The sequence below is a fragment of the Chiloscyllium plagiosum genome, unplaced genomic scaffold, assembly GCF_037043375.1.
Source record: "Chiloscyllium plagiosum isolate Xiang-an unplaced genomic scaffold, Cpla_swu_hap1 HiC_scaffold_9, whole genome shotgun sequence".
Taxonomy (NCBI): domain Eukaryota; kingdom Metazoa; phylum Chordata; class Chondrichthyes; order Orectolobiformes; family Hemiscylliidae; genus Chiloscyllium; species Chiloscyllium plagiosum.
Window position 1 is genome coordinate 49,036,911 of NW_028270147.1, and position 13,700 is coordinate 49,050,610.

The window sequence follows — 13,700 nt, forward strand, 5'->3', positions numbered from 1 at the left end:
AATGAATATTTATCCGCTGTGTTTATCGTGGAGGAAGGCATGAAGACTTGGGAACTTGGAGAAGTTAGTGGTTATATCTTGGGGACAGTCCATATCACAGGAGAGGAAGTGTTGGATGTATTAGAATGTATGAAGTTGGATAAATCTCCTGGTTAGAACATAGAACAATACAGCGCAGAACAGGCCCTTCGGCCCTCGATGTTGCGCCGACCTGTGAACTATTCTCAGCTCGTCCCCCTACACTATCCCAAAATCATCCATGTGCTTATCTAAGGATTGTTTAAATCTCCCTGATGTGGCTGAGTTGACTACATTAGCAGGTAGGGCATTCCACGCCCTTACCACTCTCTGCATCAAGAACCTGCCTCTGACATTTGTCTTAAGTCTATTACTCCTCAATTTGTAGTTATGCCCTCTCGTACAAGTTGACGTCATCATCCTAGGAAAAAGTCTTTCACTGTCTACCTATCTAATCCTCTGATCATCTTGTATGTCTCTATCAAATCCTACCTTAGCTTTCTTCTTTCTAATGAGAACAGACCCAAGTCTCTCAGCCTTTCCTCATAAGACCTTCCCTCCAGACCAGGCAACATCCTGGTAAATTTCCTCTGCACCTTTTCCAATACTTCCACATCCTTCCTGTAATGGGGTGACCAGAACTATACACAATATTCCAAATGTGGCTGCACCAACGTTTTGTATAGTTGCAGCATGATATTGCGGCTCCGGAACTCAATCCCTCTACCATTGAAACCTAACACACCGTATGCCTTCTTAACAGCGCTATCCACCTGTGTAGCAACTTTCAGGGATCTATGCACGTGAACTCCAAGATCCCTTTGCACATCCACACTACCAAGAGTCTTTCCACTGACCCAGTACTCTGCCTTCCTGTTATTCTTCCCAAAGTGCATCACCTCACATTTAGCAGCATTGAACTCCATTTGCCACATCTCAGCCCAATTCCGCAGTTTATCCAAGTCCCCCTGCAACCTGTAACATTCTTCCAAACTGTCCACTACTCCACTGACTTTAGTGTCATCTGCAAATTTACTAATCCATCCACCTATGCCTGCGTCTAAGTAATTTATAAAAATGACAAACAGCAGTGGTCCCAAAACAGATCCTTGTGCCACACCACCAGTAACTGGACTGCAGACTGAATATTTTCCATCAACCATCACTCGCTGCCTTCTTTCAGAAAAACTGTTTCTAATCCAAACTGCTAAATCACCTCAATTCCATGCCTCTGCACTTTCTCCATCAGCCTACCATGTGGAACCTTATCAAAGGTTTTACTGAAGACCATGTATACCACGTCAACTGCCCTACCCTCATCTACATGCTTGGTCACCTTCTCAAAAAACTCAATGAGGTTTGTGAGAACGACCTGCCTTGACGAAACCATGTCGACAATCTGAAATCAAATTGTTGCTTGCTAGATGATTATAAATCTTATCTCTTATAATCCTTTCCAAACTCTTTCCTACAACAGAAGTAAGACTCACTGATCTATAATTACCTGGGTCATCTCTGCTGCCCTTCTTGAACAAGGGCACAACATTTTCAATCCTCCAGTCCTGAGGTACTAAACCTGTAGACAATGACGACTCAAATATCGAAGCCAAAGGCTCTGCTATCTCCTCCCTAGCTTCCCAGAGAATCCTCGGATAAATCCCATTCGGCCTAGGAGACTTGTCTACTTTCACTCCTTCTAGAATTGATAACACCTGTGCATAACTAACCTCGATCCTTTATAGTCTAATATCTTGTACCTCATTCTTCTCCTCTACAATGTTCTCCTTTTCCTGAGTAAACACAGAGGAGAAATGTTCATTTAGCACCTCTCCAATCTCTACGGGGTCCACACTCAACTTCCCACTTCTGTCTTTGACTGGCGCTATTCCTACCCTAATCATCCTTTTATTCCTCACATACCTATAGGAAGCTTTAGGGTTCTCCTTTATTCTATTTGCTAAAGACTGCTCATGTCCTCTCTTTGCTCTTCTTAACTCTCTTTTTAAGTCTTTCCTAGCTGATCTGTAGCTCTCCATTGCCTCATCTGTACCATCTTGCCTCGTCAATACATAAGCCTCCTTCTTCTTCTTAACAAGAGATGCAATTTCTGTAGTAAACCACGGTTCCCTTACCTTATCACTTCCTCCCTGCCTGATAGAGAAATACCTATCAAGGACACGCAATATTTGTTCCTTAAACCAGCTCCACATTTCGATTGTCTGCAACCCCTGCATTTTACTATCCCACTCTATGCATCCTAATTCTCGCCTAATCGCATTATAATTGCCCTTGTCCCATCGATAACTCTTGACCTGTGGCATGTACCTATCCATTTCCATCGCTAAACTAAATGTAACTGAATTATGGTCACTCTCTCCAAAGTGCTCACCTACAATTAAATCATTACCAAGCACCAGATCCAGTGTGGCCTCCCCTCTTGTCGGCTCTTCGACATATTGTGTCAGGAAACCCTCCTATACACATTGGACAAAAACTGATCCATCCAACATACTCGAGCTATAACATTTGCAGTCAATGTCGGGGAAGTTAAAGTCCCCCATAGTGACCACCCTGTTCCTTTCACTCCTACTCAGAATAATTTTGCTAATCCTCTCTTCCACCTCCCTGGAACTCTGTGGAGGCCTATAAAAAACTCCAAGCAATGTGACCTCTCCTCTCCTGTTTCTAATCTCAGCCCACACTACCTCAGTAGACGAGTCCTCATCAAATATTCTCTCAGCCACCGTTATACTATCTTTGACTAATAAGGCCATGCCTCCAACTCTTTTACCACCTTGCCTGTTCTTAATGAAAGATCTAAACCCTGGAACCTGCATCATCCATTCCTCACCTTGCTCTATCCGTGTCTCAGAAATGGCCACAACATCAAAGTCCCAGGTACCTATCCATGCTGCAAGCTCACCTACCTTATTTCGGATACTTCTGGTATTGAAGTAGACACACTTCAATCCAGCTTGCTGTCTGCCGCACATTCCTGTGACCCTGAAATCCTGTCCCTGTCCTTCCTACTCTCATCCTCCTGTGCACTGCAACTACACCTCCGGTTCCCATCCCCCTGCTGAGCTAGTTTAAACCCACCCGAATAGAACCAGCAAATTTCCCACCCAGGGGTGGTTCAAGTGAAGACCATCCTGTTTGTACAAGTCCCACCTTCGCCAGAATGAGCCCCAATTATCCAAAAACCTGAAACCCTCCCTCCTGCACCATCCTTGCAGCCACGTGTTCAGCTGATATCTCTCCCTATTCCTTGCCTTGTTATCATGTGGCATGGGTAACAAACCAGAGATAACAACTCTATTTGTTCTAGCTCTCAGCTTCCACCCTAGCTCCCTGAAATCCTGCCTTACATCCTTATCCCTCTTTCTACCTATGTCATTGGTACCTACATGGACAACGACTTGAGGCTGGTCATCCTCTCCCTTCAGGACCCCAAAGATATGATCCGAGACATAACGGACCCTGGCACCTGGGAGGCAACACACCAATCGCGAGTCTCGTTCGTTCCCAACAAACCTTCTATCTGATCCTCTAACTATTGAGTCCCCAATGACTAACACTCTCCTCCTTTCCCTCCTTTTCTTCTGTGCAACAGGGACAGGCTCTGTGCCAGAGGCCTGGGCCCCACTGCTTGCCTCTGGTAAGTCATCCCCTCTCAACAGTATCCAAAATGGTATACTTGTTTTTCAGGGGAAATGACCACAGGGGATCCCTCCACTGACAGTTTTTTCCACTTTCGAGCAGTCACCCAGCTTTCTTCTTGCCTGGGAATAACTACTTCCCTGTAACTCCTATCTATCACAGTCTTTGCCTCCTGAATGATCCGAAGTTCATCCAGCTCCTGTTCCAGTTCCCTAACACAGCCTTGGAGGAACGAGAGTTGGGTGCACTTCCTGCAGATGTACTTGGATGGGACTCTAATGGCATCCCTGACCTCAAACATCATGCAGGAGGAACATTGCTCTCCCTGCATTGACATCCCTGCTCGTCCCCTAGTCACAAAGTAAAAAAGAGACACTTACCTGATATGTCCCAGGTCTTTAAGGTTAGAGGAGGTGGTTGGGTGGGAGGCCCTACAAAGGTATGGTCTCAGGTTGAGAAGACACTGACTTATATAGTTAGACAGAAATAAAAATAAGAAGTCCCTCCTTTCCCAGAAACCTCTGCTCTCTGAATTCAAATTTAAAAGCACAATCAGTGACTCACTGCTCCCGGCAGGCCCCTGGTGCAAGCTCCCACCCTTCGAGTTGCTGCTGCCGCTGAAAAACAGAAATATCCAAGAACACTGCAAAAGGCTAGAGAAGAAATTGCGGGGGACCTGGCTGATACTTTTGCATCATTGTTAACCATGGGTGAGGTCCCAGAAGACTGGAGGGTAGCAAATGTAGCGCCATTATTCAAGAAGGGCTGCAAAGAAAAAACCTGAGAACTATAAACCCCCCCGTAAGCTTAACATCTGTAGTGGGTAAGTTACTTCACAGATTCTGAGGGATATGACATACATGTATTTGGAAAGACAGGGTTTGATTAGGAATAGTCAGCACATCTTTGTGCGTGGGAGATCATGCCTCACAAATTTGTTAGAGTTTTTTGATGAAATGACCAGGAAGGTTGACAAGGGCAGAGAGTTATACATAGTCTATATGGATTTCAGTAACGTCTTTGATAAGGTTCCACGTGGTAGGCTGCTCTGAAGGTTAGTTCGCATGGAATCCAGGGCGAGCTGGCAAATTGGATGCACAATTGGCTTGATGGTAGGAAGCAGAGGGTGATAGTGGAAGGATGCTTGTTGGACTGGAGTCCTGTGACTAGCGGAGTGCCTCGGGGGTCAGTGCTGAGCCCATTACTGTTTGCTATCTATATCGGTGATTTGAATGAGAATGTCCAAGGCGTGACTAGTAAGTTTGAAGATGATACTAAAATAGGTGCTGTCGTGGACAGTGAGAAAGTTTATCAGAACTTGCAGCAGGACATTAATCAGCTGGGGAAGTAAGTTGAGAATGGCAAATAGGGTTTAATATAGATAAATTTTGGAAAGGCAAATCAAAGTAGGAGCTTCAATGTGAATGGTAGGGCTTTAAGGAGTGTAGTGGAACAAAGGGACTTTGGAGTTCAGGTTCATGGTTCTCTGAAAGTGGAGTCACAGGTAGACAGGGCAGTGAAGATGGCTTTTGGCACACGGGTCTTCATCAGACAGGGCATTGAGTATAGAAGTTAAGAAGTTCTGTTGCAGTTGTACAGGTCGCACTTCGAGTATTGTATTCAGTTTTGGTCACCTTGATGGAGGAAGGATGTTATTAAACTGGAAAGAGTACAGAAGAACTTTACAAGGATGTTGCCAGGACACAATGGTCTGAGTTATAGGGAGAGGTTGGAGAAGCTGGGACATTTTTCTTTCGAGTATAAGAGACTGAGGGGGGATCTTACAGAAGTGTATAAAATCATGGATACGGTGAATGCACTCAATTTTTTCCCCAGGGTTGTGGAATTGAGGTCTAGAGGGCATCAGTTTATGGTTAGAGGTGAAAGAATAAAAGGGAACCTGAGGGTCAGCTTTTTTATAGAGGATGGTGTGCAAATAAAATGAGCTGCCAGGGGAAGTGGTTGAGGTGGTACATTAGCAACATTTAAAAGGTATTTGGACAAATAGATGGATGGGAAAAGATTAGAAGGATATGGGCCAAGTTCAAGGAAATGGTGTTAGCTTGGATTGACATTTTAGTCAGTGTGGAACAGTTTGGGCCAAAGAGCCTGGTCTCTGTGCTTCAGGACTCTATGACTATGTGGCATCATCACCAGAACTTTCCAACAACTTCTAAGATATCACTTGATTGGTGGTGAGAAAGGCATTACCTGTGAGATCCCTCATGTACACCCAGATTGTCTACCACACGCTGCTCTCAAAGCCACTGCGGGGATGAGGTGGAGACTTTGCAAAGAAAGTCTGGAGAAAAATGCAATGGGTTTTGTCTCAGGCAGCTCCATGATGCAGGACTCTGTGCTGTACATACTGTTGCATGGCACACAGACCGAGACAAACATCAACTACACCTGGAGGGCCACCAACTCTGTGAAAGACACTCTTTGGTCTGCCCAAAGTTTCTTGGTGTTCCAGAGTGAGGAGTTGACCTCAACCAAGTGTTACAGACTGGCACATTCCAAGATCCAGGACTACATGATGAGGGACCACTAACAGTGGGGCAACTGCTGCCAAAACACATTGGGGATGTCTAAAATCTTTCTGTCGAAGTTAAATGAGGTCTGTTCAGTTATCGGATCAATTGTATGCAAGTGTTGTCTTGAACAATTAAGAAATGCTTTTCCCCAACAGTTCTGAGCTTTGAGAGAAGTGTCAGAATAGAAACATAGCTCCATTTTTCTGAAGGAGCCCTGATTGGAATCTCCTGTCCGAACTGTGAAGCTCTCTTCCTTTGTAAGAAAAAAGAGGTACAAGATTGTCACTCCTCGGAATATCAGGCCCAGGTGTTTTAGTATTTTGCATAAGATGATGGAGAGTTTTTCTTATATCATCCCCAAATTACATTAAATTAATTTTATACAAAGCACTCGATCTCAAAATTTAAAAGTGTATCCAGAATCCATCAGTTATTGTAGCTAAATTTTTCTTTATATTTTATGTAACATTTAATCTTAAATGAACACAAATTGCTTCATTTGTAAAATACAAAATTAGTTCTTTTAATGCCTTAAAAGGGGTGTGAAGTTTTTTTTTAATTTCCAACATGCAAAAAGGGCCATTCAAAATAGCAAACGCTTATCATTTTAAATATATTTGTTTGATCTCTCGTGGGAGTTGGGCATTGCTGGCTGGCCAGCTGTTGTTGCCTGTCTCTGGTTGCCCTTGAAAATTTTGTTTATTTAATTTTAGCTAGAGTATAATTCTGTAGAATTATGTCCATTTTCAGTATTATTAATTAACAGAGAGGATGCAAGCTATAAACATAGATATCTGTTGCAACAGAGAAGTGAAGAAAGGAGCTAAGTGTTAAAGATAGAGCAATAAATGCAAATATCATGTGCAAACTAGAAAGTTGACTTGTTTCTCAGCTGAAAAGTCATTGATTATTGGTTCAATGATGAGTGGAGTTTTCCAGCACTGTTCTACATTTGATAGATTTCAGTTGCAAGGAAGATTAAGTTTTTAGTCAGTGTACCATGGCACCTTGGCACAGCAAAAATATTTTAAATCTCTTGCTATATGATTTTTCTTTCAAGGACAGAATTGCTATGGGTCTGTTAGTTTAAAAATTATGCAACTTGATGTGGATGATCAACTTTTAGTGAATTTCAGTCCACAGCAAGGTCAATACTTGGAAGAAAAGCAATAACTTTCTAGATTGGTCAATAATCTCAGAAGAGATCTGATTTCATAAATCTGTGTACAGTGATAAGACCCCATTTTAACAATATTTTGTAAATTTCACATATTTCTGTTCCTTCTAGGTTTTATTGATTTTCTTGTCAGCCAGCACTCAGTTGCCAAGGCTCTGCGGGATGTTCTGGTCTTTAAAATAGTACCAATGCTCAATCCTGATGGAGTATTTTTGGGTAACTATAGGTGAGTAAAATCATTAAATTTTGTATTTTAAACATGGCACTTCTCATTTAAAATATTATTGACATGTTGCTGTATTTAAAATTGACAAAACTGTATGTTTTAGGGGATATTCACACTCAGCAAGTTTAATATTGTTGCAAATCTGAAACAATTCTTCCACTAGCCCTAACTGTGGAATATGAGCCAGCTACCAAGATTCAATCTGAATTCAAAGGAGAGTGATGTCTTATTTAGCCTGTTTCATGTGTCACATTGAGCTTAAGTGCAATGCTTCCGTTTACTTTGTGACTATAAAATTAGTATTCAGGCAAACTGTTTTACTGTGGCACTGTAGTTATATTGTGAATGAACTTACAGACATATTGATTTCGCTTTTAGCTTTCAGATACTTACCTTTCAAATGATAGGCAGAATTTAATGGAGTAGTTGGGTGCCGTATGGGACCAGTAAAATAAAGGGTTCTGAGCCCATTATCTTCCCAACCTCCCACAGTGAAAGCCTGGGCTGGTACAGTTGAGGTCAGCCTTTTGTTTCAGAAGTCAGCTCAGGTGCCTATTAATGGCCACTTAAAGATGGCAGCAAAACCAGTAGATTAGATTAGATTACTTACAGTGTGGAAACAGGCCCTTCGGCCTAACACCGACCCGCCGAAGCACAACCCACCCAGACCCATTCCCCTACATTTACCCCTTCACCTAACACTACGGGCAATTTAGCATGGCCAATTCACCTAACCTGCACATTTTTGGATTGTGGGAGGAAACCCACACAAACATGGGGAGAATATGCAAATTCCACACAGAGAGTCGCCTGAGGCAGGAATTGAACCCACGTCTCTGGCGCTGTGAGGCAGCAGTGCTAACCACTCTGCCACCATGCCGCCCAGTAGTTTTTCTAACAGTGACAGATAGATTATGTGCCATAGGGGGTTGGTCATCAGGTAAACTTTTACAAAGCCTTTTTTCACCTATATTTGGTTGTGGGAGTTGAGGGTGAAATGGATTCAGACCTGCCAGTTCTAGAGGCAGACAGATAATGAGGCTGGCAACCTTAGAAGAACCACTGTCTTTTACTGAGGCATTAGCCTTGTTTCTAATGGTGAATAGAAGGTATTCAACCCTTCACACCTCATAACTCCTTATCCCTCAATGCCCCAAATGTACCCTAATACCTCAGTTCTCCATGTCCCCTTCTCATGCATTTGATCATTGCTTGTTTTGAGGTACCATTGCCTTTCTAATGTTCTCCTTCAGTGCTGCATAAGCGGTTGTGACAGGTGGATGATACCTTCTGACTTTCAATTAAGGAGACTGGAAATAGCTCTGGGCCTGGTCTACATCAACTTGACATGAAGCGACAGATAACAGCAAGTGCCCTGGCACAGGAGCAATGGTGAAAGCATGAATGATGTTATCCTCAGAAAGAACAGCAGTTACATATTCTAATATCATCAACGTTGGAGCATATTTTACAGGATTATTGGCAGAGTAGTCATCCTTGAGCACTGAAATCCATGACATTGATAGCAAAAGTTGGAACTTGCATGGCAGCAACACTGGACCCCATAACCTCTGTCTTGGCTTCCACTGAGGCACTGGGTGACATCTATGTACATTGTAATAGAAGCTGACACAGCATCTATCAGATGTGGCATCACTGCTTGAACCACTAGTGTTGTCATAGAGATGGAACTACTTCCACACTTGAAAGAGTGAGCTGTAAGCTCAGCTTATGCAACTGCCATGTTGGAGCATTCTGTTTTTATATTTAAACTTATGTGCAAATGCAAAGCATTACTGATTATTGTAACCTAAAGGGATATATGTCTGCTTTCGATTTCCCAATGTGTATGACTAGCATACAAGGCTTCCTTTTATAAAATCATCCCAAAAGTCTCAAGCTAATCGCAAGCTGTTAGGGTTGATGACTGTCATGACTGTTAAAAAAAAGAATACATTTTGGTCTCTGAAAGATGGCCAAGATAAATGTGGTCACATTTTGGTGAATTTTATAATGTTGTGTCCTAATGGATCTCAGAAGTATTTCATTGCTTCCAAAGTTGGAAAAGCACAGCACTCTTGCAACTATTCAGCTTCTAACCAAATGAACAGGAATGTCAGTGTGTGATTACTACATTCTAATGGTGCAACATTAAGACATCTAATTCAGGGCAAGTAACAAGCACCAAGCATACAAAAGATATGAAATGCTAATTACAAGCTCACATTTTCAATTGTTGGATAGGATCTTTATGATTTCTGCTGCAGTCAACAGATAAGTATTTCAGCTAACTATATTGTGAATAAAAACAACATCCTTAATTAGAAATTAATTTTGCTTTAGATATAATTAATAATGTTCTTAAGTGGTGTTTAATTCTACAAATTAAAAGTTGAAATTCCAGCAGAAATGAATTATTGGACTGAGTTCTTTACAATCTATCTACCTAATGTGATCTATAGGCTGCATAGTTCAAAATCTACTCTTACCCTCAAATGCATCCTAACTATTTTTCTGTAACTTCTGTAGTGGAAGGTCAGAGAAATTAAGAGACCACTGTTTAGGATTTACAATGCGCTGTCTGAGAGTGTGGTGGAAGCAGAATCAATTGGGTCTTTTAAAGAGGAATTAGATCACTATCTGAGAAAGGAAAATGTTTGCAAGGACTACAGAGAAAAGATATGGAATGGCACTAAATGAAATTATTCCATCAGAGCACCGGCAATTAACATTGTGGACCAAGTGACTTCCTTCTCTGCTGTAATCATTCTATGATTTATTCTATGAACCTATAGTGTTAATTGTTATTACAGCAATTTCTGAGCTGTTTATCCAGAACATTTTTTTAAAAAATGCCCTTTTCATTTCCATAATCAATATATTTGATTATAGATTACAAGAAAGAATCTTAAGACTTTTTATGTGATTTACTGCTATCTAATGAGATTTATTCCATAAAACTCTCATTGTCTTACAGATTTCCAAACTAATATGATTTTCCAAGCAAACAAATAGTTTGAAATAATTGGGCATACTGCACATTACAATGCAAAATGTAAAAAGCAGCAGAACAGTTGTGGGCAATATGTAAGATTTATGATTCGATATTCAAAATGCACGAGAAAACCCTTTTCAGATATCTTGCATTCATAGTGTGCAAATTAGTTCAGGTTCTGCACCTAAGAGCAAAAAAGGGCTCTTGTAGGCAAGCTATCTTTTCCACAGACATATAATTGAAATAACAATGAGATATTGCCAATTTGATCAAATGATATTTTGCCTAAGATCTGAAATGCGCCAAGCATTTTACAAAACTGTTGTTATGACAGAGGTTGGAGAATACACTGTCACTCTCTAGTCCAATCTGTCCATTGGTCACAACATAAGTTTAAATGCTTTACCCAGTCACCGTTATGGCCAATTATACTTTATCAATATTCACGTTAGAATTTTAAAAAAAGTTTCTTTAATAATTTGTAAAATTTGTGATTTATTATGCAAACAAACCCTATTTTCAAAAATGTAATGATGAGTATTGCACTGTATCACAAATGAAGGCATAAATATCTACCCTGTGACATTGCACACACATTTGAAAATAAAACATTTGGTTCAAAATTGTTGTTTATGAAGGAGAAAAAGTTAAGGTCTGAAATGTTCAAGATGACTTTAATTTTGTATTTGGTGTCCTGACTCACATAGATGGGTGTAATTTGTTTTGAAATAGATTCATATTCAATAATTCTTTGCAGGCTTGGGTTTTGAAGGATTGTGGATAATTAATCATTTCATGATCTGGGCTGGTTTGAAAAAGTTATCACTGTAAAGTCTTTAGATGTTTAAACCATGTTTTAAATAAGGCTCCTTGGAAATCATGTGACTTGTGATAATTACTTGTTTTGTTGAGGATCATCCTGAGGCTGCTTCAACACTGCTTTGGGCTTTGAAAGTTTTTGATTATTTGTAACTAGTGGAAACAAGGCAGGTGAAGAGGAACCAGCATCCCAGTTTAGCTTCTCTATTTCTGAAACAGAGAGCAGGATGGAACCTGATTGCTGTAAGCTCAAGATGAAACCTGATTTTTATTCTGGAAAAGTGATTGAAAGGTGCATCTGCCAAGATCCCAGACACAACTATACAGCATTAGTTTCTTAACCACACAAGAATGTCAGTATAACAGACTTCAGAATATTCTACGCCTTATCCTTTGTGCCTTCAAGAATAACCACCATTGGATATTTTGTGTTGCAGCTCATGGAGTAGTGATACTACAATGGCAGTACACTCCTCCCCATCTTTCATAACACAAGAAACACAGCAAGGTGTCACTAAAGTCTTCATAGTTCCAATTCATTGTGAATTCAGAGACTTTTCTAGAAGAGCAGCTTTGTCAGTGTTTCTGCTCTCACACTGGTTTATTCAAAAAGGTTTTCTCAGAAAAGCACAGGATGAACTGAGTAGCAATTCTCTCTCAGCAGACTTTACGACAACTGAACTCCAAATAATATTCAAACAAAACTTAATGACTGACAGCCATAAAGCCAAGAATGTGATTTTGAGTAATTAAGTCCAAGCAATTAACTTGAACCATGAATTGTGTCCCAAAGTTTTTTGTTAGTGATCTCTTTTTAAAAAATCAAGTATCTCTTCAGTCTTTTCCAATGAACAACTCACTAAAATCCTTCAAACATGAATCCTCAATAAGACATAAATTATGAACTATGCAACAAGTTCCTGTTCAGTATGTCTTAATGGAGATTGACAAAGGGAAATGAATATACCCCTTTCACCACAAGATATTGACCCAACTCAGTAGCACTCTTCAACAAAGTATGGAAGCTGCTGATTAACATTGTAATTGGTAAATTTTCTCATATGATGTCACATTATGTAAAATGGGGATATTAAAATTTAAGAGAAGCATACTGTCACATGACAGGAGTATCTATATGAAAAACATCCTGCTACTACCCCAGTGTTGACTGATAATATTGTCAGAAAATATCTATGCTATTCAAGTTGGGAGTTGGGGATGGTTAACAGGCAAATGACTGAGCAGTTAGTTCGGTCTAATTATTCATACATTCAATGCAAAAATGAAGATTCTATCTTATAAATGTCTGCTCCCTTATCAAGTATCTTACATAACAAGTTTTTAATATATAAGCAAATGAAAATATGAACTAAGCACTTCAATCTTAGTGAGTCCTCAGTTGTGATGCCACCTGTGCTGTGAAGCAGTATTTCCTTAGAATGCAGTTTTATGGTTGAGTGGCATATAGTTGAGCACTTAGACTCATTTATTGAGAGTAAGCATAGTGACATACAATACATATGAAAATGCATTCATATGAATAAGTAGAAGTTGTAATTGATAATGCAGATTATAAAAAGGATTAACAAAACTTGATTTAGCCAAGAGTCTAAGGAGCTACTGTAATGCAGAAACAGGAAAGTCAGTATATACACGGGTGGGGAGTATTTTGTTCAGTTACTCTAATGCCAGATAACATAGTTAGCTAAGCATCGGAACCTCGTGATCTTGTTCAGATAATCCGAAATTTGATTAATCAAATGCTGGATAATCGAGGTTCGTCTATGTATGGTTGTCTTACATATCAAGAAATTACCAGCTTTGTTCACATTATTTCATACATACAGAAGCTGAGAAAATCCTGAACAAGTACATGGAGCAATAGAGGCAGAAGAGTTGTCTTGTAATGCAGAGATTAGGACAGTGGGATACTGAAATTTGAATATTTAGAGGGGAGTTCTGATGTAATATCATGGATTTGTAAGATTAATCTTTTGGCCTCTTCATCAATGCTGAGTATTTCCAAGAGTTTCAATTATATTATATCAAAGAAGAGAATTAGTTAGTTCTGGGGAAGCAACCAATACATGTCTGCATTGGTGTAGAAATAAAGCCTGCTGAGCTGCAGAAGGAAGGTGATAGGATTTAAAGAATTCTGGGGAGCGAACGAAAGCAGGATTTTGAGAGAGTGAAGGAGAATTACTCGAATGGGTCAAGGAATGAGGGACTTTAGTTATGTGGTGTATATAAAGAGGCTGGAATTTTCTTTCT

General features: G+C 40.3%; 1 protein-coding gene across 1 annotated transcript in view; it reads left to right on the plus strand.

Annotated features, from left to right (window-relative positions):
* Positions 1–13,700, plus strand: part of agbl4 (AGBL carboxypeptidase 4) — an 854,548-nt gene that overhangs the window by 679,717 nt on the left and 161,131 nt on the right. The window contains exon 8 of the mRNA XM_043699224.2: positions 7,501–7,615. Within this exon, the coding sequence (XP_043555159.1) occupies positions 7,501–7,615 (115 nt within the window). The remainder of the gene's footprint in view (positions 1–7,500; positions 7,616–13,700) is intronic.